Genomic DNA, 27,481 nt, shown 5'->3' with positions numbered 1-27,481 from the left:
TCAGAGTTCCAGCTCCTTGGACACTCTGGTCGCAATGTCCCTGAAAGCAAGAGGCGCTCCCCAGAGGCGTTTGAAGCGGACCCCGCTGGAGCGCGCCGGGCCCCCTGGCAGCTGGCACACCTCCGCTTCGAAGGCCACGCGCGCCCCGGCCGCCCCGTGGGTGCAGGACAGCAGGAAGGGGCCGGCCAGGTGCACCTGGCAGCCGCAGCCCTGCGCTGCCTCCCGCAGCGCCAGCACCACCTCCGCTGGGTCCCGCGGGCTGCGGACCCTCACATCCCAGCCGCATCGGGGGGCCCGGGGCTCGGGCGCTTTCTGATGCCCAGGTAGATGGCGACTGGAGGGGAGAGAGGGTGGGAGTGAGAGAGGTGAGCGTGAGAGGGGTGAGAGAGGGGTGAGAGTGAGAGGGGTGAGCGTGAGAGAGGTGAGAGAGGGGTGAGAGTGAGAGGGGTGAGCGTGAGAGGGGTGAGAGAGGGGTGAGAGTGAGAGAGGGTGAGAGTGAGAGAGGTGAGCGTGAGAGGGGTGAGAGTGAGAGAGGTGAGAGTGAGAGAGGTGAGAGTGAGAGGGGTGAGAGTGAGAGGGGTGAGAGTGAGAGGGGTGGGTGGGAGAGGGGTTAGAGTGAGAGGGGTGGGAGTGAGAGGGGTTAGAGTGAGAGGGGTGGGAGAGGGGTGTAGTGGTGTGTGTAGGTGAAGAGTGAGAAGAAAAAAAATTAAGAAAAACAATAAATTATTATCATACAAAGTTGGTTTGCAGAGCTGCCAAATAAGCTTCTAACATCATCTAATTTCCTAATCTGACTAACTGCCATCTCTTCTTAATCTGTGGCTGACAACATCTCCACCGTGAGGAATGTGATTGTTTTAGGTCACAGGGTGCACCAGTTGGCAGCGTTTTACGTGTTTTAATCGCTTCCATTGGTTTCATTGCACAACGGAAGCCAAATGAAGTGCACCCGAACCAGGAAGTTCCAGATCCTATTGTGAGTCACAGCTTTAGAACATCAGGACACGAGAGTCAACAACAACAAGGATTACACAACAACAACAACACGTTTACCTTCCGGTACACAGCTGCTTCCCAGGGCATCCCAGGAGAAGCTCAACCATCACACAACATCTCTCTACTGACATGCTCCCCTCAATGATGTCAAATCACATTTAGATGGTTTTTCACGTTAGTTTTACACCGCTGAGGTAACCAGGTCTTACAGTTACAGGATCTACGTCCCCAGCCAGTGTTACGTCCATCTACATGTCCTCCAAACACAGCTAGCCACGCAGAGAAGCTGAGCCCAACCTACACACTTAAAGTTAGAGATATATAGATACATAGATATTTACATCTATGGTCTAGAATAGATATATAGATATTTACATCTATGATCTAGATATATATATATATATATATTCACGTCTATGGTCTAGATATATAGATATTCACGTTTATTGTCTAGATATATAGATATTCACGTTTATTGTCTAGATATATAGATATTCACGTCTATGGTCTAGATATATAGATATTCACGTCTATGGTCTAGATATATAGATATTCACGTTTATTGTCTAGATATATAGATATTCACGTCTATGGTCTAGATATATAGATATTCACGTTTATTGTCTAGATATATAGATATTCACGTTTATTGTCTAGATATATAGATATTCACGTCTATGGTCTAGATATATAGATATTCACGTTTATTGTCTAGATATATAGATATTCACGTCTATGGTCTAGATATATAGATATTCACGTTTATTGTCTAGATATATAGATATTCACGTCTATGGTCTAGATATATAGATATTCACGTTTATTGTCTAGATATATAGATATTCACGTCTATGGTCTAGATATATAGATATTCACGTCTATGGTCTAGATATATAGATATTCACGTCTATGGTCTAGATATATGGATATTGAGGTCTGGAGAGTGGCAGCCCCCCTTATGGAGCGAGCTGCTGTTACCTGCAGGTTTTCCCCAGAGCCTGTGTTAGAGCGGGCGGATCTACAGCAGAGAGAGCACAGGTCACAACCTGCTCCTGCGCTGATGCTACCAGCTTCACTACCCCCTGGGCCTCATTTGGATTTACACCCATATTTTCAAGATGTACTTTCATGTTTTAGACTGGTGTTAGATTTGGTTTAGGGTTAGGGTGTGACTAGTGTCAGGGGTTATGGTGTGACTAGTGTCAGGGGTCAGGGGTTAGGGTGTGACTAGTGTCAGGGGTTAGGGTGTGACTAGTGTCAGGGGTCAGGGGTTAGGGTGTGACTAGTGTCAGGTGGGTTAGGGTGTGACTAGTGTCAGGGGTCAGGGTGTGACTGGTGTCAGGGGTCAGGGGTCAGGGTGTGACTAGTGTCAGGGGTCAGGGTGTGACTTGTGTCAGGGTTAGGGGTCAGGGTGTGACTCACCTTGTGACCGGAGATCGGCTGGGGCCTCTCTCAGGTTCGTCTGTGACCCTCAAGAGGAAGAAGGAAGTGTGTGTTAGGAATGGATCAGCCAATCAGGGGACAGAAGACCCCCACTTAACCCCCTCCCCTTCCTGTTGTGACGCCCCAACCAGCAAGGCCACACCAACCACAGCACGGACGACATCACAGACTGACCACAGTGACATCATCAGCCGTCACTACAAACATTCCACCGGGTGATTTATAAACAACATCAACACACAGACGGGTGTCACAGCGTCACACGGTGCAGTCACACAGGATGGCTGGTGTACAGAGTGTGGGGATGTAGGCAGGAACCAGGGAAGGGGAGGGGGGAAGGGGCTGGAGGCTACGAGAGGCCTGCACCTACACCGAACAGACACAGGGGGCACTGCCACACAAGTGTACAGACTGTACACTTGCTCTCTGCGCTAAACGGGGGTTTCCTCCTCACCAATCTGGCAACCCTAAACCTTTTCCAGGAATAATGAGTGGGGGGAATCTACCTGGACAGAGATGTCCTTAGCTGCGGGAGTCTGGCAGGAATTCAGCAGGTTATTATGTTTGTGAGTGAGAGTGTGTGTGAGGGTGTGTGAGAGAATGTGAATGTCAGTGTGTGTGTGTGGTTCCAACAGGCAGTGTGAGGACTTGACACGGCTGGCTAGCTGAGACAGAGGGAGATCAGTAGGAGCTGGATAAGGACCAGGTTACATAACTAATCCTGCTTTAACCTGAGGGGGATTTTCTGCTCACTAACCCCCTCCTAACTCACAACACCCTTCTGTCTGTCTGTCTGTCTGTCTGTCTGTCTGTCTGTGTGTGTGTGTGTCTGCCTTTGTGTGTGTGTGTGGTCTGGTTTAGGTTGGTTGAGAAGCAGTTCTGTGGGCGTATGTGAAGCCGTCTGTGACACTGCTTGTACAAAGGGCTGAACAAATAAAATGTTGATTTGACTTCCTGTGTAATGTGTCTGCCAGTGCACAGGGGGCAGTCTGGTCACATCCAAACACTCTGACAGAACCTCAAACCAACAGACAACTTCTACTGTAGCAGTGTCACAGCTCTTCCAGGACCTGGGAGCCCCCCTCTGGTGAGAACATCCAACCTCGGTGAGCCATGTCACAGTGGGAGCACCAACAATGTGAACAATGTGACAGAGTGACCAGTGACTGCAGTGTCAGCTCAGCCCTCTAGGGGGCAGTCTAGTGCTGAGCCCAGCTTAGAGGCAGAGGGCACACACACACACATACACACACACACAGAGGCAGGACACACACACACACACACAAAGAGGCAGGACACACACACACACACACATACACAGAGGCAGGACACACACACAGACAGAGAGAGGCAGGACACACACACACACAGACTGAGAGAGGCAGGACACACACAGACAGAGAGAGGTAGGACACACACACAGAGAGGCAGGACACACACAGACAAAGAGAGGCAGGACACACACACACACAGAGAGGCAGGACACACACAGACAAAGAGAGGCAGGGGGACAGAGGAGGAGGATGAGGTAGGCAGGAGAGCTGGTAGTCAGTCAAGCAGCAGCAGGCAGGCAGGCAGGCAGGCACAGAGAGAAGCAGCCAGTGAGGTAACATGGGAACAAGAACACTTACTAACAGATTTGGATCCCTGTGGGAGAGTGCAGCCCGAGACAGACTTGTTTGAGCTCGGACGCTTAGAGGGGTCAAGATTGACCCTACGAAGAAAGAGAGAGATGAAGGGATTGAGAGAAGAAAGAAAAGAGAGATACACAGGCAGAGAGAGAAGAGACGAACGAGAAGAAGAAAGAAAGAGAATCACAGCAAGAGAGAAGAAGCCGAGATGGGAAGAGCAGACGTGAGGATCAGACAGCAGCATCGAGTCGCAGAAACTAAACAGAAATGAACAAACAAAGGAAGCTTTCTCAAAACAGCCACAATCGAGAGAGAGAAGGAGAGGAGGGGAGGAGAGAGGAGGGGAGAGGAGGGGAGGAGAGAGGAGGGGAGGAGAGAGGAGGGGAGAGGAGGGGAGGAGAGAGGAGGGGAGGAGAGAGGAGGGGAGAGGAGGGGAGAGGAGGGGAGAGGAGGGGAGGAGAGAGGAGGGGAGGAGAGAGGAGGGGAGAGGAGGGGAGAAGAGGAGAAAAGAGGAGAAAATAGGGAAGGAGGAGGGGATTGGAGGAGAGAGAGGAGGGGAAGAAGGGATGAAAGGAGGGAGGGGTACAGGAGCGTGTGATAAGGAGGAGAAAATAGCTGGACAGAGGAAGGTTAGTACAGGGTAACAGATGAGAGAAGATCAATCCCTCTGAAAGCACACACACACACACACACACACCCCTCCCCCACACCCCCCTCCCCCATCCACACACACACACACACACACACACACACACACACACACCCCTCCCCCACACCCCCCTCCCCCACCCATCCACACACACACACACACACCCACCCACACAGAGTGTAACAGGGTACAGCCACACGTGCGCACCAGAGATGGGAAGTAACAAAGCACAAATACTTCCTTACTGTACTTAAGTAGATGTTTCTGGTATCAGTACTTTACTTCCCAAAACATGTTTCAGACAAATGCTTACTTTCACTCATTTTTACACAAATATCAGCGAGCCTCTCTCTCTCTCTCTGCCCTCTCTCTCTCTCTCTCTCTCTCTCTCTGCCCTCTCTTTCTCTCTGTGTGCTTTCCTCTCTCTCTACCCTCTCTCTCTACCCTCTCTCCCTCTCTCTCTCCATCTCTCCATCTCTCCATCTCTCCATCTCTCCATCTCTCTGGCTCTGAAACTCATTAGCTACATGTCTGGTGAGTATTAACGATCCATATATGATGTAACTGAGTCAACATCATAGTCTGACACTGTTAAACTGTCGTTGGAGAGCAGAGAACCTCCCTGTTAGAACACACACACCACACTCTGGTGTCCAGCAGGGGGAAGGACTAAAGTCCAACTTCACCATCTCTCTAAAATAGAAACAGAATCACCCTACCTCATCTCCCCCTCCCCCCTACCCCTCTCTCCTCCCCTGTCCCCCCCCCCCCTCCCCCCCCCTCTCTCTCTCCTCCTCTTACCTGCGTGTGAGCTTGGAGGTGAGTTTGGAGAACAGGTTGGAGGATGCTCGGGTGCGTGCGTGGGGGGAGGGGGCTGGCGTCGTGCGACAGCGTGGGGGGAGGTGGGCGGGGCGTGGGAGGGGGGGCGGCGGTCTCGGATCTGGCCCCCGTGGAAGGTGCTGCGGACGCTGGCGCCCCTGGTGAGACGAGAGCGCTCTGCGCTGGACGCGCCGGACGCCCCCACCATGCTGTGGGTGGAGGGGGAGGCGGGGGGGAGGCGGTGGGACACCGAGCTGGGGGGGGGGAGGAGGAGAAGATCATTATTTGGGGGATTATTGCTGCTTTAGTAGTGCCAACAGCTGTAACCCTTACCCTGTACCATAGACCTGTTAAGATAAACAGAGAGAGAGACGAACAGAGAGAGAGACAAACAAAGAGAGAGACAAACAGAGAGAGAGACAAACACAGAGAGAGAGAGAGACAAACAGAGAGAGAGAGAGAGAAAGAGAGAGAGACAAACAGAGAGAGACAAAAAGAGAGAGAGACAAACACAGAGAGAGAGAGAGAGAGAGAGAGAGAGAGAGAGAGAGATGGCCTGGGGTCTCCTCCCTTCACGCTCTAGAAAACACACACACACACACTCTCTGGGGTCGTGCTGGGTCGGTGTACAGCCGTTTGACAGCAGAGTCAGTTAACCTCTGCTGAGGTGAGGAGGGATGGAGAGGAGCATGGAGGGTTACAGTGTGTGTGTGTGTGTGTGTGTGGGTGTGTGTGTGTGAATGTGTGTGTTCTCTTACTGCACATGTCCCATCAGCTAGTCTAGCGTGACATCACACTGACAGGCTAGACCGAGACAGTGGGTTAGACTGGCACAGTGCCTGTCCTCACTACTCCTCTTCCTCCTCCTCCTCTCCTCTCCACTACTCCTCCTCCTCTTCCCTTCCTCACTCCTCCCCCTCCTCCTCTCCCTCTCCCCCTCCCATCCTCCTCTCCCTCTCCTCCTCCCATCCCCCTCTTCCCATCCTCCTCTCCCTCTCCCTCTCCTCCTCCTCCTCTCCCTCTCCTCCTCCTCCTCCTCCCATCCCCCTCCTCCTCTCCCTCTCCTCCTCCTCTCCCTCTCCTCCTCTTCTCCCTCTCCTCCTCTTTCTTCCCCTGCTCCTCTCCTCTCTCATCCTATCACGACTTACAGTAAGTCGCACCACCACCACATTATGGCTCTCCCTCATAGAGGGGGGGGGGGGACAGATGGAGAGAGTGAGAGGGTGAGGGAGGGATGGCGAGGAGGTCATGGTGTCTGCTCTGAGACCAAAGCAGACAGCCATCTGTCACACCAGAACAGAGGATACACACACGTACACACACACACACGTACAAACACACACACACGTACACACACACACGTACACACACCCACCCACCTGTTCTCTTTGCCGTTCTGCAGCAGGGTGTGTCTGTCTGTACTGGAGCGGTCGGTGCACACGTACGTGTTCCGCCTGGTCATGGCACTGGCAGGGATGTTGTTCTGAAACCAGTCGGTCAATCAGTCTGTTTATTCATTACATCACAATGAAACTATCGATTATTCAAAACCTGACCCCTAGTTATCATATGAATCAGTCAGTCTGATCTGTGGGGAGTTAAAACACTGGAGTGGTGTCACAGTAAAACCCTTCCCCTCACCGTGACGGTGTCCACAGTAAAACCCTTCCCCTCACCGTGACGGTGTCACAGTAAAACCCTTCCCCTCACCGTGACGGTGTCACAGTAAAACTCTTCCCCTCACCGTGACGGTGTCACAGTTAAAACCCTTCCCCTCACGTGACGGTGTTGACCTCCTTGCGCCGGTCGGGGATCTCGGCCTTGTTGGGGTTGTGGGCGGAGCTAACCATGGGGCTGGAGGGGGGCTGGAGGCTGCGACTGCCGACCACACTGCAGCTGGCCTTCCTCACCGAGAGCCGCTCCTCTTTAAGCCCCGCCCCCTCCGCCACGTTACTGGGGCTCCGCTTGGGGGGGGCGGACGGGGGGGCGGGCCCACCTGGGAGAGATGGGGGAGAGAGAGGGGGGAGGGAGAGATGGGGGAGAGAGGGAGGTTTACTACATTTGCGCTGCAAGAGCTGCGTACTCCACCATGAAAACACTAGAATAGTTTTGCTACGAAGCGTTGTGATTGGAGCGTTGTGATTGGAGCATTGCGATTGGCTTACAGAAGTCGCTGTGCCGCCGCTGGCGGTGATAGGTGGAGGCGCTGCGCTGTGGTTTGCTGTGGGCGGAGGAGGGGGCGGAGCTGGGCGTGGAGGAGGAGGGGGGTGGGGTGGAGTGTTTGGCGTTGCCGTTGGTGACGGTGCTGGGTCGCACCCTGGCCAGGCTCAGACTGCTGCTCGTCCTGGACTCCCCCTCAGTCTGGGGGGGGGGGGGGGGGGAGGGGGGAGAGAGGGAGGGGAGGAGGGGGGAGAGAGAGATATATGGTCACTGTCACACATCTGCTACATTTACATTTAGTCATTTAGCAGATGCTCTTATCCAGAGCGACTTACAGTAAGTACAGGGACATTCCCCTGAGGCAAGTAGGGTGAAGTGCCTTGCCCAAGGATACAACGTCATTTGGCACAGCCAGGAATCGAACTGGCAACCTTCAGATTACTAGCCCGATCCCTAACCGCGCAGCCACCTGACTCCTGCTAACAAACACTCCCATACAAACACACAGACCAGATGAAGTTGGTGCCCACCTGGTTGTTGCGTGCGAGCAGCAGGTAGGTGGCCGTGACCTCGTTGTATTTCTTGGTGTTCAGGGCATCTCTGATCTCCTCTCTGGGGTAGCCCATGCCCACCATCACGTCTGGTACACACACAAACACACACACACAGGTAGGGAGAGGGCATACGAGGCACAGTGAGAATGAGAGAGAGACGGTGAAGAGAAGATCACAGTGATGTGTAGTGAGGCAGGGTGAGGCAGGGTAAGGCAGGGTGAGGCAGGGTAAGGCAGGGCCAGGCAGGGTAAGGCAGGGTGAGGCAGGGTGGGGCAGGGTAAGGCAGGGTGGGGCAGGGTAAGGCAGGGTGAGGCAGGGTAAGGCAGGGTGAGGCAGGGTAAGGCAGGGTGAGGCAGGGTAAGGCAGGGTGAGGCAGGGTGGGGCAGGGTAAGGCAGGGTGGGGGGAGGCAGGGCAGGATGAGTCAAGGTAAGGCAGGGCAGGGTGAGGCAGGGTGAGGCAGGGCAGACCCCAGCAGAGCACCAGTGGGAAGGGAGAGGCAGGCAGGCTTGTGGGTGTTGTAGTTCTTCTCACCGATGCGGCTGGTGTCGTTGTAGTCCTCTTCAGGCTCTATGTGCGGCTTCAGGTCGTCTCCATCGTAGCCCACGTTCATCCACTTGTCCTTCATGATTTGCTGGGAGGAGGTGAGGGGCAGCCATTACTGCAGAGGACATGACTGTGTGTGGGGGTGTGATTAGGGCTTTAAATGTAGTGTTATATCTATATATATTTGTTATTATAATAAGACTTCTCTGTGCGTCTGTATCCTACATGTGTCTGTGTGTGTGTTAATGTGTGTCTGTCTGTGTGTGCTGCAGTGCCTCTCCTCACCTCCAGGGTGCAGCGTTTGGTTGGGTTGAGCACCAGGAACCTCCTGAGGATGCCCTCACAGTCTGTAGACATGTAGAAGGGCACGCGGTACTTCCCCCGCAACACTCGCTCTCGCAGCTCCTGGAGGACACACACACACACACACATGTTAACACACACACGTTTTTAACACACACACACACGTTAACACACACGTTAACACACACCTTGAGGTTCTGTCCGTCGAAGGGCAGGGAGCCGCTGACCAGTGTGTAGAGGATGACCCCCAGACTCCAAATGTCCACCTCAGGACCATCATACTTCTTACCCTGGAGGAGAGGAGGGCAGGAGGAGAGGAGGGGGAGGAGGAGAGGTGGGGGAGGAAGAAAGGAGAGGAGAGGAGGAGGGCAGGAGGAGAGGAGGGGAGGAGGAGAGGTGGGGGAGGAGGAGAGGTGGGGGAGGAGGAGAGGAAGAAAGGAGGGGGAGGAGGAGAGGAGAGGAGGAGGGCAGGAGGAGAGGAGGGGGAGGAGGAGAGGTGGGGGAGGAAGAAAGGAGGGGGAGGAGGAGAGGAGAGGAGGAGGGGAGGAGGAGAGGAGGGGGAGGAGGAGAGGTGGGGGAGGAAGAAAGGAGGAGGAGGGGAGGAGGGCAGGAGGAGAGGAGGGGGAGGAGGAGGGCAGGAGGGGGAGGAGGAGAGGAGGGCAGGAGGAGAGGAGGGGGAGGAGGAGGGCAGGAGGGGGAGGAGGAGGAGGAGGCGGGACGGAGGGATGAAAGGGTAAAAAGATATAAGGATAGAAGGATGAAGAAAGGAAAGTGAGATGGTTGTGAGTGAAGGCTCGTCTCCGGGGAGACTGAAGGTGAGCGTGAGGGAGGAGGGAGGGGCGTGGCTACCTGGAAGAGCTCAGGGGCGGCGTAGGGCGGGGAGCCACAGAAGGTGTCCAGCTTGCTGCCCAGGGTGAACTCATTACTGAAGCCAAAGTCTGCTATCTTGATGTTGGTGTCAGCATCTAGGAGAAGGTTCTCAGCCTGGGGGGAGACAGGGAGGCAGGGAGACAGGGAGGCAGGGAGACAGGGAGGCAGGGAGACAGGGAGGCAGGGAGACAGGGAGGCAGGGAGACAGGGAGGCAGGGAGACAGGGAGGCAGGGAGACAGGGAGACAGGGAGACAGGGAGGCAGGGAGACAGGGAGACAGGGAGGCAGGGAGACAGGGAGGCAGGGAGACAGGGAGGCAGGGAGACAGGGAGGCAGGGAGACAGGGAGGCAGGGAGACAGGGAGGCAGGGAGACAGGGAGGCATGAGGAGATGTGGAGGGGGATCAGAGATGTCAGTGCTAGCTGAACAGGAAGCCCTGCGTGTAAACATGGCTGCTCTGGGCCTGACACGACCACTCAGAAAGAACTGGTACCTTCAGGTCTCTGTGGACGATGTTCTTCTGGTGACAGTAGTGGACCGCTGACACAATCTGGAGGGGGGGGGGGTGGGCAGGGAGAAGAGTGATATCACACAAGTAGAAAGACAAGTCGACAAGTAGATAGACAGGCAGATAGGTCCTCCTCTCACCTGTCTGAACTTGGCTCTGGCCTCCTTCTCCTTCATCCTCCCATGAGACACGAGGTAGTCAAACACCTCACCTGGAGGAGAGAGAGAGAGAGACAGAGAGAGAGAGAGAGAGAGAGAGAGAGAGGGACAGAGAGAGAGAGAGAGAGACAGAGACAGAGAGACAGAGAGAGAGAGAGACAGAGAGAGAGAGAGACAGAGAGAGAGAGAAGGGGGACATCAGTGCACTCTGCCTAACAAGCTACTAGAACATGGAGGAGAGAAGAGGAGAGGAGGGTCTGACCTCCACTGGCGTACTCCATGATCAGGTAGAGGGTCTTCTCTGTCTCGATCACCTCAAACAGTTGGACTGGAGCACACACACACACACACACACGCACACACAGGGCTTAGTTAGTACAGAGCTACAAAACAAACTTGTTCACTTATACACAAACACACACACACACACATTCTTTCTCTTCACTGTGTCTCTCTTTCCACACACACTCTTCACATACACACTCTCTCTCTCTCCACACACTCTCTCTCTCTCCACACACACTCTCTCTCTCCACACACACTCTCTCTCTCCACACACACTCTCTCTCTCCACACACACACTCTCTCTCTCCACACACACTCTCTCTCTCTCCACACACACTCTCTCTCTCCACACACTCTCTCTCTCTTCACACACACACCCCCAGCTTGAGTAGTGTCACTCACCGATGTTGGGGTGGTTGAGACCCTTCATGATGCGTACCTCTCTGAAAAGCTGAGGGGGGGAGGAGGAGGAGGGGGAGGAGAACATGGTCAGATCCACCCTCTCTTATTCAAGGTGTTTATTCAGCGTTTGTGAGTTAGTCTGAGTGTGGCTGTAGGGAGGAACCAGGCTGTACACAGCATCAGGATGGGACGTCTCAGAGACACTGTAGTACAGGGTACTAGGACTGGACCAGGTGGAAGTCTCAGAGACACTGTAGTACAGGGTACTAGGACTGGACCAGGTGGAAGTCTCAGAGACACTGTAGTACAGGGTACTAGGACTGGACCAGGTGGAAGTCTCAGAGACACTGTAGTACAGGGTACTAGGACTGGACCAGGTGGAAGTCTCAGAGACACTGTAGTACAGGGTACTAGGACTGGACCAGGTGGAAGTCTCAGAGACACTGTAGTACAGGGTACTAGGACTGGACCAGGTGGAAGTCTCAGAGACACTGTAGTACAGGGTACTAGGACTGGACCAGGTGGAAGTCTCAGAGACACTGTAGTACAGGGTACTAGAACTGGAGCTACCACATCTACTCTCTCTCTCCTTCTCTACCTCTTTCTCTCCCTCATTCATAATCAGGATCAGCTGCTAGTCTTGCAAATGGATGCCCCTCCTTCTCCCCTCCCCTCCCCTCGCCTCCTTTCTCCGCCTCTCTCAATCCTCCCTGCTAATTATGGACTCAGCCACCCCAGGGAGCCTCCGACTAGACACAGCCCAACAGAGGGCCTCTCTTCCTGGGTAAAACATCCCCCCTGGTCCTCATCCGTCATGGAGCTTGACAGAGTTAGTGATTCTGCTACGCTGTGGTTCTGAGGTGACTCATGGGGATAAATATACCCGTTTATACAAGTTAACGTACACACACTTTTCATATGTGGGAATGGCACACTGGCACACACACACACGTTCACAAGTTTCTTTTCCTGGTGCTGACGTGTAACTGGGGAGACAAGTTGTGGACGGCAGAGCACAATGCATTCTGGGTAAACGACAGAGCCTGAGGCGTTCTCTGTATGAACCTGCGTGTGTGTGTGTGTGAGGACATGGCCACATAAAAAAGAAGCACTCCTGTGTCACATGGGTAAGGCTGGTCTAGAGACAGGAAGGAGACGTCAATAGAGACAAAAATAGATAGAGCAAAGGAGAGAGAGAGGAGGGAGAGAGGAAAGGAGAGAGATAGGAGAGAGAGAAAAGAAAGCAGAAGCAAAGAAAACAGGGAGAGAGAAGAAGAGTGAATGAGAAAGACAGAAAGACAGGCAGACAGGCAGGCTCTCTCTCTCCCCCTCTAACCCGGTCATCAAGGTGATGTGATCACCTTGATGACCGGATAAATACATGACTTATCCAACCGATATATGGATGTCCCCGCACACACACACACACACACACACACACAGTTATGTGGAGAGGACTACAACACACTAGTCACTGCTGTGTCCCATCATCACCACCACCCTCCTGCCCCCCCCCCTCCCCCTCCCAGAGGAACATGATGACTGTCTGAGAGGACAGAGAAGAGGAAAGACCAGTCTACAGGGTTGTTGATGATCTGCATGCAGCAGGACACTGATATTGATCAGCTGTCTGTCTGCATGGCTGAAGCTATCACACACACACCCCCCACCACACCCACACACACACCCCCCACCACCCCCCCCCCACCACACCCACCCCCACCCCCCCACGGTGTCTGTCGAACAGGTCAAGACACTCAGCTGCAGCTGAAGCCAGTGGAGTCCTGAGGAGTATAAATATCCCTCCAATCTGCTTGAACCAGATGACCAGGTGTGTGTGTGTGTGTGTGTCTGTAATCCAAACATGGGAGCAGAGCATGGATTAGGGCGTACAGTTCAGCCACGCTGCTATTCTGAGAAGCACAGCTCTCTGGGAAACTCTTCTTAGTTTTAACACACGTCTCTGTTTCCACATGAAAACTTCACAGAACAGCTGCTGCAGGCCCAACTTACTGTTAACACACACACACACACACACACACACACACACACACACACACACACACACACACACACACACACACACACACACACACACACACACACACACACACACACACACACACACACACACACACACACACACACACACACACACACACACACACACACACAAACACACACACACAGTAGCAGACAGGTTATGTATAATCCCTCTTATGTTGACTGAGTACACACACACACACACACACGTTGACTGAGTACACACACACACACACACACACACGTTGACTGAGTACACACAGAAGCACGCACACTCAACAAACACAAACACTCAGTTCACACACTCAGACAGTACACACACACTCACTCAGTACACACACACACACACACACACACTCAGTATACTGATGAGACCAGACAGTTATATTGTATGACAGGCCTCCACTTACAAAACACACACAGACAAACATTACTGTATCTAATAGCCTTTAGAGAGAGAGCAAGAGAGAGAAAGGGAGAGAGAGCAAGAGAGAAAGGGGGAGAGAGGAGAGGGAGCGAGGGTGTCAGCTGAGCTCTGAGCATCATAATCAGATCACCATGGTGACGGCCTCTCTTTCTGCTCTCGGTTTTATCGTCCCCCATCTTTCTGTCTCTCCTCCTCTCTCTCTTTCTCTCCCCCTCTCTTTCTTTCTCCCTGTCCACTTCCTTCTCTCTCTTCCTGGTTTATTCCCATGGCGATGGCCCCACGTCACGGTTGCCATGTCAACCCAGGTAGTAACCCCGCCTCTCTCCCGCCCCACTTCCCTGGCCACACTCACTTAGGGGCATTACGGGCTGACTCCATAGGCTCCACCCCCTCCAGAGAGAGAGACACAGAGAGAGACAAAGAGAGAGAGAGACCCCCACACAAAGGGTCAGAAAAGAGCCCCCTACTCCCTGCCCCCCTCCTCCCCCTGCCCCCCTCCTTGCACCCTTCTGCTAGCTAATAATCCACATTACACACTCACACAATAACACCATACACGGTAGCAAGCTGTGTCTTCATGTCACACTGGGTACACACACACTGTGACCCAGGGCCCCTGAAGGACCTGGCTGCTCCTATTGTTCGCCTGTCTGGAATGCTGCTACTGCGAGAGGGGGTCCCAGGGAAGACTCTCTCTCTCTCTCACACACACACACACACACACACACACACACACACACACACATAGGGGGGATCCCTGTATGATCCTAACAGGATCAGACAGTGAAGGAGAAGGGGGGGTGGGGAAACAAGAAGCAGCACTTTCGTCCAATCCGATTAATACTCTGGCTTCTGCCAAATTACCCAGGATGCACTGCACTGCAGCACTGCAGAAAGGGGTGGGGCCTTGTCTGGTAAATCACCTGCTGCAGCTGAGCCGTGGGAACGAGTGTGTGTGTGTGCGACACAGTCACCTGGATGCAACGGGCTGTGTGTCCTGTCCTGAATGGCACAAGATTCTGCTGACAGGACAGGGAAGGCAGCCCACCGCAATCCTGCTGCAGTATGCCTACACACACCACACACACACACACCACACACACACACACACACCTCTGCAGAGATGCCAATTCCCTCAGGCCCCTCCCTGACGCTGACCCACAAAACTACTGTATATCGTAAACACACACACACACACACACACGATGATACACTCCTCTCTTGTGGAGTAAGACCAGTATGTCTGGCATGACACAGAACACCCAGACAGATACTGGTCTCTCCCAACACATAATTGTCTCTGGAAACACATGCTGGTCTCCCCACAGCACAGGAAGTCTTAGCCATCATACACCCTGTGATCCAGCTGTGTGTTTCGCTGAGCTGAGCTGGTCTATATGGGGGTCAGATAGAGCTGAGCTGGTCTATATGGGGGTAAGATAGAACTGCAGTCGATGGGCAGACTGGCTGGCTGATGGACTGGCTGGCTGGTTTGTTGACAGGCTGGCTGGCCTTTGGACAGGCTGACTGGCCTATGGACAGGCTGACTGGCCTATGGACAGGCTGACTGGCCTATGGACAGGCTGGCTGGCCTATGGACAGGCTGACTGGCCTATGGACAGGCTGACTGGCCTATGGACAGGCTGGCTGGCCTATGGACAGGCTGACTGGCCATAGGCCAGCCACTGTCAGCCCTATTGACAGGCTGGCAGGCTGGCTGGCCTATTGACTGACCCAAAAGACCTAGACAGTGTTCAGCAGCCAGTTTAGGCTCCAGTCTGTGTGTGTGTGTGTCTGCGTGTATCTGTGTGTGTGTGTGTCTGCGTGTGAGAACTTAGTTTTCACCCTACTCTGCTATCTGCATTTTCTTCCCTCAAGTTTATATCGACCTTCAGAGCTGGATCTGGAGAGAAGCCTAGTCCAATTAAACCTGTGTGCAGCTACGTAAACACAGCCCTCTCAAACTGCAGAATCCGGACACACTGGCGTGCGTGTGTGCGTGTGTGCGTGTGATCACCTCCACATGACTGCAGGAGTGGTGGTAACCAGCACAACTACACTTCTCACCTCTAAGAATGTGTGTTTACTGACTGGCCGCCAGCCCTCCACAGCCTGCTATATAACACTGTGTGAGCATGATCTCAGAAGCTGATTGGCCGGTTGACATGTATGGTAAACAAACAGTGACGTCGCAGTTGTCCCTTGGCCTGGTTAAACTGTAGAGGTTCCTTATCTCCAGCAGGGCTCTCACGGGAACACACACACACACAAATGAGTACACACACACACACACACGCACGCACACCAATCCCACAACGTGAGCGTTTCTTTCGCATGCTCCTCACCTTCTGCAGACTGGTAGGGTTGAGCTGGCTCTTGTCTATGATCTTGATGGCAACCTAAGAGACAACAAAACCACATGACAATACTGCTTCATAACAATGATGTTCCAGTACTCTATAACATCAGGACGCTGATCACAATGGCCTGAACTATTGAACTATTCCAAAAGAGTGTCAAAAATAAATCCTACGATCCACTGCACCCAAGCAGAAGTAGTAGATGATAACCGGTTATGATCCGATGATTCCCAGTCCTCCCTGATGTTATAGGGCTTCCCTGTGTGCCTCACTCAGAGTTCCTATTATTTATAATAACGGATTGATTCCTGCTTTTATCTCAAGGAGCCCAGAGTGCACGTTGTGGTGGTGGTGGGGGATTTGAACATGCAACCTCTTGATCTGCAGTGCTCTAACCACCGAGCTACACCCTCCCCTCTGTTACCGTCAGTATAGAAAGGACAGAGGTCAGTAATGGGAGCATGTCAAGGAGCACTGTTATGGACCTGGCCTGGAACAGGCCTGGGCTGGGCTGGGCTGGGCTGGCCTGGGCTGGGCTGGCCTGGGCTGGGCTGGCCTGGGCTGGCCTGTTAAGAGGATTACAGGTCTGTCCACAGTATGAGGCCAGCAGCCTCTGTTAATGTATACAGCACTGGGCTGGAGCACTGTCACATGACTGCACTGTCACATGACTGCGGTGCATGTCCCTGAGTTTAGGGTTCCACCAATCCCTGGGAATGATCTACTTAGAGATGTGGGTCATGACTGTGTGATCAAACAGGTCACATTGTGTGCCCACAGCAGCCTTGAATCTCACTGTGGGCCTAATGTTAAAAACATGTGTGACGGATGCACACACACACACACACACACACACACACACACACAGTCAGGCTGTAAGGTCTGAAAGTGGCCTCCAGAGAAAACTGTGACTAGTATGTGATCATCTCTTTGCTCTGAGCTTCCAGCCAATGTTCAGACCAGGGGGGACACAGGTCAAAGTTCAACCAGCACAGTACCGGACAGGACATGAAGAGGTCAGACCAGGGGGGACACACAGGTCAAAGTTCAACCAGCACAGTACCGGACAGGACATGAAGAGGTCAGAGCAGGGAAGCTCTGATGCTGAATATGATTCTGTATATGATTCATCAGATTCTTTCTCTATTATTGTTATCAAAACAATCCAAAAGTAGGATTCTGGTTCTATATGATCTGATTCTACCTGCTCCCGAATGGTTCTGATTCTACCTGCTCCAGAATTGTACTGATTCAATCTGCTCCAGATCAGTCAACCTCTCACCTCACGGCCGGTCAGGATGTGGCGGGCCAGCTTGACCTTGGCGAAGTTGCCCTTCCCGATGGTCTTCAGAAGCCGGTAGTTACCGATGTGAGGCAGCTCGTCGGAACACGAGGCGATGGAGTTCCGACACCGCGCCCCCAGCGACCGGCTCGACCAACCAGTGCCCTTCTCGGAGCGGCTGGCTGAGAGAGAGGTATGCTGGGAAACCGAGGAGTAGAGAGAGAAAAAAAGAGAGATGGAAGCAACCATTAAAAACATGTCAACAACTGACCAAACCCTAACTTTATTACGTTACTATTTTCATCCAAAAGATAGCAGACTTCAGATCACACAGTCGCACAAGCTCTCTCCTACAGAACCTCTAGAAGGTTCTTTGTTATGACCATAACTACCGTCCTGTTGTGCTGGCGCCCTCCCTCTACCTCTGTTTCTACTCAAGCGAAAGATGCGACAGACATAATTTGCGTGTTTGCATTGACTTTACATCTTGCCGCACGAAAAATTCAATTTGCGTTGGGTGTGAACACAGCATGGAGCATGATCATGGGCCAGTGTATATTTCCGATCGAGGGAGTGGGATTTGAACCCGGGTAGCTCTCAGTGTCGTCACAGTGACTCAATACAGACATGCTAAGTCAGAGTGTGGAGGAGCTGACTCAGCTGGAAGGACAGCAGCTGGCTGAGATACTGCCCTTAGGCCATAGGGGCGTTGTCATCCAACCACCCCCACCACACAACCCTCTCCTCAGTGGGATGACCACAATACAGGTGGATTTTGTAGCTGGTGTAAAGTTATACTCTCACGGCCTTGTGAGTCTGTCAGAAGAAGAGATGGAGGACGGGAGAGAAAATCTGTGACTTTGTCCTCCTCATGACTCTTTCTCACCATCCTTTTCTCTCTCTCCTCCTTCTCTCCCTCTCCTTCTCTCTCCCTCGCTCCTCTCTTCCTCTCTCTCCTCCTTCTCTCCCTCTCCTTCTCTCTCTCCTCCTCTCCCACACTTCTGTGGCCTCTGACTGTAAGATGGAGTCAGATGGCTGAGCGGTTAGGGAATCGGGCTAGTAATCAGAAGGTTGCTGGTTCGATTCCTGGCTGTGCTAATCAAATGACGTTGTGTCCTTGGGCAAGGCACTTCACCCTACTTGCTACGGGGGAATGTCCCTATACTTACTGTACTGTAAGTCGCTCTGGATAAGAGCGTCTGCTAAAAGACTATATGTAAATGTAAGATAAGGAGGTAGTCTTTATAGATCATCCAGCACACACTGATCACAAGGTCTGACCTTCCATAAAACATGTACACACACACACACACACACACACGAGTCATGACCCTGGCTCATCCTATCAGGTGTAGCAGAGCGTGTGGTGTGGGATCAGACATTTCTTGGCAGATGTCTCCTCTCTCCTTCTCTCCTTCCCCCACTCCCTCTCTATTTCTCCTTCTACCTCTCCTTCTCAGTCCTCTCTCTTCCCCCCTATTCTCAACTTCTTTTTATCTCCTTATCTTTTAAATTTCTCTCTCCTTTAGACTCTCTCTCCTTCTCTATCCCTTTATCCGTTCCTACCCCCTGCGGTGCCACAGCCTGGCTCAAGGCCTCTGTCCTCCACCTGTTCTCTTCTCCTCCTGATTCCCTCGCTCCCTGAGGAAGGAGACTGGGCGGGGGCTTCCCAAGAGGGACATGCCCTTCGTCAACCCCCCCCACTGATATCTGTCTCTCTCTCCCTCTCTCCATCTACCCCCCACCCTTATTCACCCCTCCTCTCCACCCACCACCCCCACAAATCAATTTGTCTCCCAGCTTTCCTCTCCCTTCCTCTCCTCTCCTCTCTTTCCCTCCCCCTCACTTCCCCCTCATAATTTTCCCCTTTCAAGGAGAACGGTCTATCGAGCCCCCCCTCCATGCTTACCAAGCAAGTGTATTCAGTAGGGGCTGGGGAGTGGTGGGTGCAGGATCTGTGTGTGTGTGTGTGTGTGTGTGGTGTTGGGATGGTGGGGGGCTGTTAAATTCACCAGCAGGCTGGAGAAGTAGCGAGCTGGGACGGTGTGTGTGTGTGTGTGTGGGGGGGGGCGTAAGTGAGACTTTTGAAAGAGTGTTGAAAAGACGTGACTCGGCCGAGACAATCGTCCCAGACCCAGACCCAGGCTGCAGGCTGTTCCCTGAACGGGACAACAACAGATAGAAAACAGATTAGGCATGTGACTATGAGACTGGGCTGGTTGGAAAGGTATGCGTGTGTGTGTGTGTGTGTGTGTGTACGTGGCCTCAAGGGATGAGGAAACAGAGGTATCCACTGTGAGAAAGCAATGCCTCAACCCAGAACTATCTCTCTCTCTTTACCTAGCATCAACCCAGAACTATCTCTCTCTCTTTACCTAGCATCAACCCAGAACTATCTCTCTCTCTTTACCTAGCATCAACCCAGAACTATCTCTCTCTCTACACAACTCTACGGCCCAGTTTTCCAAACATTGATTAAGCCTAGTCCTTGACTAAACTTTTCAATAGAGATGTTTTCTCTTACTTCAGGACTTGGCTTAATCCATGTCTGGGACACTAGGCCTATATCTCTCTAACTCTACATCTCCAACAAACATGCTCTTCAGCCGCCCAAGGCTCAAACTCCAACACAAGTCATCACTTGGACCGATTCAAACCGATAGTTTGGTTTACTTTATTGGCCAAATGAAACGTTGAAGATAGGAGAGATAACCAGGGAAATCGCTGACAGAATAAAGAGCAACGCAAGGGAGAAGAGACAGAAAAGAGACAGTAAAGTGCAGAGTCATCGCTTACCTACAAACACAACAACAGCAGGAAGCTAACTGGAAGACAAACAACCAGCCAGTCAGTAAGCTAGCCAGTCAGCCAGCCAGCCAACCATTCAGCCAACCAGCCAGTCAGTCGGCTAGCCAGCCAGCCAGTCAACTATCCAGCTAGCAAGCCAGTCAGCCAGCCAGCCAACCATTCAGCCAGCTAGCCAGTCAACCAGCCAGCCAGCCAACCAATTGTTTTGCACTCTTTAACAGTCATAGAGTATCATTCACTTCACACCTCCAGAAGTCCTAATTCATGCCTAGAGAGAAGGCAGAAGCACATATGGTAACATGACAGTGTACTGCAGTAATCCTATAGTGATACAGTGCAACACTCCCATGTTAATTAAGAGGGGCAGACTGAGGTTTACTGCTCCAGGAAGTGGATATACAGTCAAATACGGTGTTTCTGGTCACATGTCCACACACACACTCACATCAGGAACAATGGGAACCGCCCTCGGAATGGCATCTTGGTTCAGCCAGGGCTGCACATGTTTGTTTGTAGGAGTGTGTGTCTGTAGGAGTGTGTGTGTAGGTATGTGTGTGTAGGTATGTGTGTGTAGGAATGTGTTTGTAGGTGTGTGTCTGTAGGAGTGTGTTTGTAGGAGTGTGTGTGTGTAGGTATGTGTGTGTAGGTGTGTGGGAGTCAGGTGGTTGAGCGGTGAGGAAGTCGGGCTAGTAATCTGAAGGTTGCCAGTTTGATTCCCGGCCGTGCCAAATGACGTTGTGTCCTTGGGCAAGGCACTTCACCCTACTTGCCTCGGGGGGAATGTCCCTGTACTTACTGTAAGTCGCTCTGGATAAGAGCGTCTGCTAAATGACTAAATGGAATGTGTTTGTAGGTGTGTGTGTCTGTAGGAGTGTGTTTGTAGGTGTGTGTGTGTGTTATGGGAGAAGGCTGAGGATGGGTCAGGGTTGCACACATCCTGCCTTTCCCCAACACCCCCCATCCTCCCCCTCACATACACACAAGCCCCACCCCCTGGCCTCTCAACCTCACTTCCTCTTCCTGTGATGAACCGTGTGGACACGTACAGGGACAGCTGGGGACACCATGGGTTCGTAGTAGTTCTGTAATCTACCTCTCTGAGGTCCTCTTAGAAGACTCGTTCCACACATGCTCAGGAGATCGCATAGCGTATCTTCTAGCGAGCGAATATCCTAAATCTGAGGTCCAGGGATGTCCTGAGTCTACAGCCGTGGCCAAAAGTATTGGGAGCGACATATATTTTGCATTTGCAAAGCATGCTGGGCCTTGGCATAAAATGACTGCTAACATAATTTCAGTAAGTCATATCATCAGCACAGGGGAAAGTGTGAACTAGTTATAGCCAGGTGAAATCCCTCTATCATTCTGATTGGATTTTAAGAGCAGATTGACTGCTGTAAAAGAGGGGACTATTTGCATATATTGGAAATGTTCGCCCCCAAAAAGCTTAAAAAAATATGAAATGTGCCTTATTGTATTACAGTATTCTATAGAAACATGTGAAAACATTTTCCTCAAATACCGAACCAGCAAACTTTGCCAAACACAACATTTGTCATTGCCAAAACTTATGGCCACGACTGTACACGTTCACCCTCGAGGATGACGCGCTAGTCACACTGACCCGACACCGGCTGGACTCAGCCTCTGGTTAAAACCCTTGTGCTGCCTTCGTCTCCTTGTGACCCACCCTTTGCACCACAGCGGTGGGTCACAATGAGCTGAAGGCAGCACAAAGGGGCTTCCATACAACAATATGTAAGCCAGTCAAGTCAATCCACAAACCAAACACAGCAACAAGGTGTCAGAGACCACAGGAAGCTGTGGCCAGAACCAACCGCATCATTTCCTGTCCTGGGGACACAACTCATGTGTCACGTGTGTCATGTGATTCAGAGTTTTTTTTCTTCCTGGTTTGGCTGAGAGAGGGTCCAGAGAGAAAACAACAGAATCAGACTAAACTAAATACCAGCAACGCATCTATTACAAAAAATGAAGAAACGAACGTACATACGAACGTACACACACACAATGCAAATTGAAACAGGATACTCTGCTTACAACTATCCAGTCTGGACCATCATGTGTCTACAGCTCTGTACTGTTCCAGATCCCTCCTTCCCTCCCTCCCTCCCTTTCTCTATCTGAATCTGTTTCTCCTCCTCTCTCTCTCACTCTCTCTGTATCTCTCTCTGTTCTCCCCCTCTTCTCCCTCCCTCTCCCTCCCTCTCCGTGTGTTAGTACATCCTTCCCTTTCTCTGTCTCTGCGACTAGACGGAAAGTTTGCATAATCTGTCAGTGCAGTTCTTCCTCATGTAAGAGAATCTTCCTACAGCTCAGGCTTTGTTTGTTCTGCTATCACTCTCTCTGCCTGCCTGCCGGCCTGCCTCTCTCCCTCTCCCTCCCTCTCCCTCTCTCTCCCTCCCTCTCCCTCCCTTCTACTCTCTTCCTCTTTTCCACTCACTCTCTCCATCCTCTCGCTCGCGACTCTTCACAGGTACCCCTCCGGCGTGGGCGGTGACACCCCTCGCCCCCGGCAACGGGCGCTCTGCGTCACAACGTGCTCAGGTCACAGCAGGACAGGCAGGGAACAGAGGCCAGACACCGGAAACCGTCACCCGTTAACGGATAATGTAGTGTTCACATCGAAAGGTGGCAGAGACAGGAAGTAAAGACGAAACTGTTGCCGTGTCACAATAGGCTGAATGGTTGGATGCTAGAGGTTAACTCCGCCCACACAGGGAGATAAACAGACACCACTTCTCGAACAGTGGTGTATCTGGCTGTGGAGCTGCAGATGTCAGGTTTCATGGGGCTGGAAAGCGTTTAGAAAGCCCTCTGTGAGTTGAACCCCCTCCACAGGAAGTGTCACAGAGCTGACAGACACATCCACTCTGTCCCTCTCTCTCTCTCTCTCTCTGTCCCTCTGTCTTTCTCTATGTGGTCCTCTTTCTTTCTGTCTCTCGTCTTTCTCTCTCTCTCTCTCTCTTCAGCTTTTACTCTCTTTCTGCCCCCCCCCTCTCTCTGTCCCCCCCCCCCCCCCCTCTCTGTCTCTCAGACCAGCTGGTGAGGCAGACAGGGTATGCGCACTAGGTTACCTTGACAACTCAGGCCTTCAGACACTCAGGTAAACAGACACAGCAGAGGTCCTAACGGTTACGCAACTCGCCGAAGGCCGCCTCTTTCAAACCCTCAGTGCTGGCGGTATGGAGGGTCACGTTATAACACCGGCTGTTCCAGTCACCAGGCCTGCCTAGCATCTGCCAACAGTCCATCTATCGCCTTTCAGATCGCTTGACAGCAACACAAAAAGGCTTACTACCTGGAAGTTTTTGCTCCAACCACACGTAATGAACCTGATTTAATACTAGCTACCTGGCCAACCAGCTCATTATCAGGTGTGCTAAATTTGTGTTGACGCAAAAAAACTGCAGGCAGGTATCTCTCCAGGAGCAGGGTTACAGACCCTGGTCTCCAGGCAGGTATCTCTTCAGGAGCAGGGTTAGAGACCCTGGTCTCCAGGCAGGTATCTCTTCAGGAGCAGGGTTACAGACCCTGGTCTCCAGGCAGGTATCTCTCCAGGAGCAGGGTTACAGACCCTGGTCTCCAGGCAGATATCAGCTGTGTGTGTGTGCGTGTGTCCACATGTGTGTTATAGTGCATTTGTTTTAGTGTGTGAGTGTTATAGTGTGGGTTAGTATCTTTGTGAGTGTGTTCTAATGTTCTAATGTGTGTGTGTGCTGGCTAGCTGGCTGGCAGAGGCAAGAACTGCAGATCAGACCAGCAGTCTGGCTGGCTACTGAAGGCTGCCATGTGTGCTGTGAGGCTGTGAAGAGGCTGGTTATTCCTGAGGGGGCTGTAAAGAGGCTGGTTATTCCTGAGGGGGCTGCGAAGAGGCTGGTTATTCCTGAGGGGGCTGTGAAGAGGCTGGTTATTCCTGAGGGGGCTGTAGAGAGGCTGGTTATTCGTGAGGGGGCTGTGAAGAGGCTGGTTATTCCTGAGGGGGCTGTAAAGAGGCTGGTTATTCCTGAGGGGGCTGTAAAGAGGCTGGTTATTCGTGAGGGGGCTGGGAAGAGGCTGGTTATTCCTGAGGGGGCTGTAAAGAGGCTGGTTATTCGTGAGGGGGCTGTGAAGAGGCTGGTTATTCCTGAGGGGGCTGTGAAGAGGCTGGTTATTCCTGAGGGGGCTGTAAAGAGGCTGGTTATTCCTGAGGGGGCTGTGAAGAGGCTGGTTATTCCTGAGGGGGCTGGGAAGAGGCTGGGGGCTGAAGACACCAAAGAACAAACACACACCACACCACTTATGTAAGATCAGTTGTCTGGACAAGGTGCTAAGTGGTGAATATTAAACTGTCTCTTCACGGCTCTAATAACACACCTTCAGCTGGGTTTCTGTAGCACGTTGTGATGTATCGGGGATCTCAACCGGCTCTGTTTGAGAAGAGTGGGACTGTGTTAACCTGCAGAGCTTAAGCTTGCAGGGAACAAGCTCTTGTGGGTCTGAATGCAAGTCTTCAGGTTTCTGAAACTTCTCTGCGCACACACACACAGACAACTTACACACACACACCCTCTCTGCAGGTCTCTCTCACCAGGTATTCCCAGGTGGTGAGACAAGGGGCACCAAGGAACACGATCCAATCTCCAATCACTACAGCCATCAACAAGACCTGCCCGGACACAGGCTCGGAGCAACGTGATAGGCTGGAGGCTGGGGGCTGGGTGTCAGCTTTCTCCAGTCCAAGCCCACTCCTCTCCCCCCTTCCTCTCCTCTCCCCCCTTCCTCTCCTCTCCCCCCTTCCTCTCCTCTCCCCCCTTCCTCTCCTCTCCTCCCCTCCCCTCCCCTCCCCTCCACTCCACTCCACTCCTCTCCTCTCCTCTCCTCTCCTCTCCCCCTCTCAGGGTTTTAAGGAGCGAGAGGCCCCCCTCTTCTGGTTTCCATGGCGAGGTTGCTAACGACAGCGGCTTGTGACAGAACGAGGGGTTCGTTCCTGGGCTCCTGTCTCTGTCTCGACATCAAATGCCAACATGGACGCTGGGCCGGCGGCCATGATCCTGGGCGGTCTGTCTTTCTGCGTCGCTACTGAGCTAGTGTCACTGTCAGAGAACATCTGTTACACAAGAGTAGGGAAGTAGGTTTGTTTTCAAATATGGGTGCGACAGATTGTTGTAATAACTGAGGATGCAGCCGTTACATATGATTTTCTTAATTTTAAAAAGTGTGAGGGGACATGTATTGGCCACGTTTAATGAAACCTGTATGAGAGAGCTAGGATAGTCAAGTTATAATAGTTGTGTTAAATTAGCGCATTGATGTTGGTTAGATAGAACAGGATCAAGAGATGAATCCTTAAAATAGTTGGTTCGTCTGGGTGTGGTCCTGTCAAATCCTTAACAGAACTGCTCGCATCCAATCAGGATGCGGATCTTCACTATGACGGGGTCTGAGCGTGCGGATCGATGGCGGTAAACAGATAACTATCTCGCATAACTGTTAGTTAAACCGATATGGAGGCAGGCTGAAACGGGCGGACTCGCCCTTTACGCTGTGTCATTGCTGTGCAATAACAAGTGTCATGCGAGCGAATCAAAGATTTGCAGGGAAACGTCTGTAGTGACCGCGGCCAAAACATCCGCGCGCTGACGGATGAAACGAAGGGAGGAGCTTCTGCTGCAATGCATGACATCAGGCGCAGCTCGAGCACTAATTGTCCTCCAGTCATTATTCCCCAAAAGTCTAGCTAATCAATGACAGTTGGAACAAAACTATACTTCACTCGCACAGACACACTCACACATTAGGTTTCGAGTTTAACGGACACGCTGTATTATCAGCGGGATGTGATTGAATAGCACGTATCCGTTATTGATTTGGGGGTGACGGTGTGTTTCTAGGGACATCCGTGTGCGTGCGCAGAAGGGCCGGTGAGGTGGTGGTCACACCTTCCTGTCTATTCGTCCGCTAACCGGAACAAATGTGCGACGTGAAAATGATGTAGCAATATTATTGTGCCCCGCAGTGGGCATCCACGTCTGGAGGGCATCAGCCGAACTGATTATTCCCTACAGTGGGCCGTAACACCCTGGCTTTACAGCAGAGATTACTGGGTGGCCCTACCTGGTTGCATCTATAGCCTACAGTTCGTTTGACAAGACAGCTTGATCTCAAGGCCACGGGGCATTTTAAAAGGGCAGAATTACAGCCTGCTTGTAAAAGACAGTAAAATAATGCTTACATGGTCGGAGTTCCGCTCGTTCCCTGGCACCGCTGAGCGTGAAGACATTGTCCCTGAGTTCTCCGTTCAATCCTGGCGAATCTTGATTTATCGTGTTTAGCTTTCTCAATTTATTAAATTCTTGACAAGATAACGGTCGACATTGGCCGTCAGCAATGGTGCTCCGGCCAGTGTTCCAAGGCAATCGATGCCCGTTTTTATCCAACCGGCCAAACCGGGGTTGAGAGTAGACAGACTTGGATTCTCAGACAATTCTCATGTTCACAGTCAAAAGGCAGTGCTGGTCACGGAGAAGGTAAACTGCAAAGATTGTAGGCTATGTGTGGAAGTCGGTTACAACCCTCCGCGCTACATTCTGTTCATGTTAAACTGTTGTCGACAGGAGGCACCGATTGAACCAAATTTTGGGGGGATTAAACAACTAAATCGACAACCCCATTCTTCCCCAGTCTTCTCGCTATCGCACCATTTCAGTGGACATTCAATTGAATGTTTGAAACAATCCCTCCCAACCCTTCCCAACACCGTTCATGGGTGTATCTTCAGAGGGAAAAGGGGCGCTGTTCCATAATCAGCTCGAGCGATGTCACAACCGCGAGGAAAACAATTGGGGAAACAAAAAAAACGTCAGGTAGGCTAGCTTGTGCGCACCCCGACCGTGGACGTGTCGATGATAAAGATTTCTGATTCCGGTTAGCAAACGTTGGTGATGCTCATAAAGGCAACCACTTCCACCAAAACCAAGTGGAGTTCCGGACCAAGTCTTCTACCCACGAATATTTGTCTAGACAGTTTATAAGACAGTCTTGGCCCACGAAATTAATCGAAAGAGCACCCGAATCGCGGATAAAGCATCGACGGATGTTCAACCACCGTTTTCCTCGGTTTCCCCTCTCCTGATGTTGTCAAAGGCAGTTCCTTCAAAGTCTCCGCTAGGCAGTGATCAGCGGACGAAAAACAAACGATTTCCTCTTCAGCTGATTCATTACAACAGTTTGGGCTGA

General features: G+C 52.0%; 1 protein-coding gene across 1 annotated transcript; it reads right to left on the bottom strand.

Moving 5' to 3' along the window:
• Nucleotides 1–27,481, bottom strand: mark4b (MAP/microtubule affinity-regulating kinase 4b). The gene is given in 20 exon segments (XM_067245748.1): nucleotides 1–334; nucleotides 2,419–2,466; nucleotides 5,521–5,579; nucleotides 5,581–5,616; nucleotides 5,618–5,792; nucleotides 6,918–7,022; nucleotides 7,318–7,534; nucleotides 7,704–7,899; nucleotides 8,229–8,338; nucleotides 8,785–8,884; nucleotides 9,082–9,201; nucleotides 9,288–9,389; nucleotides 9,949–10,083; nucleotides 10,463–10,519; nucleotides 10,618–10,688; nucleotides 10,898–10,963; nucleotides 11,323–11,371; nucleotides 16,138–16,191; nucleotides 17,435–17,632; nucleotides 26,478–27,481. Coding segments are annotated over 20 exon segments (2,280 nt in total). The 5' UTR covers nucleotides 26,526–27,481.

Source organism: Osmerus mordax, chromosome 11, assembly GCF_038355195.1.
Source record: "Osmerus mordax isolate fOsmMor3 chromosome 11, fOsmMor3.pri, whole genome shotgun sequence".
NCBI classification, from domain to species: domain Eukaryota; kingdom Metazoa; phylum Chordata; class Actinopteri; order Osmeriformes; family Osmeridae; genus Osmerus; species Osmerus mordax.
The sequence above is the reverse complement of the archived record's forward strand: the minus strand, read 5'-3'. Positions and strand labels throughout refer to the sequence as shown.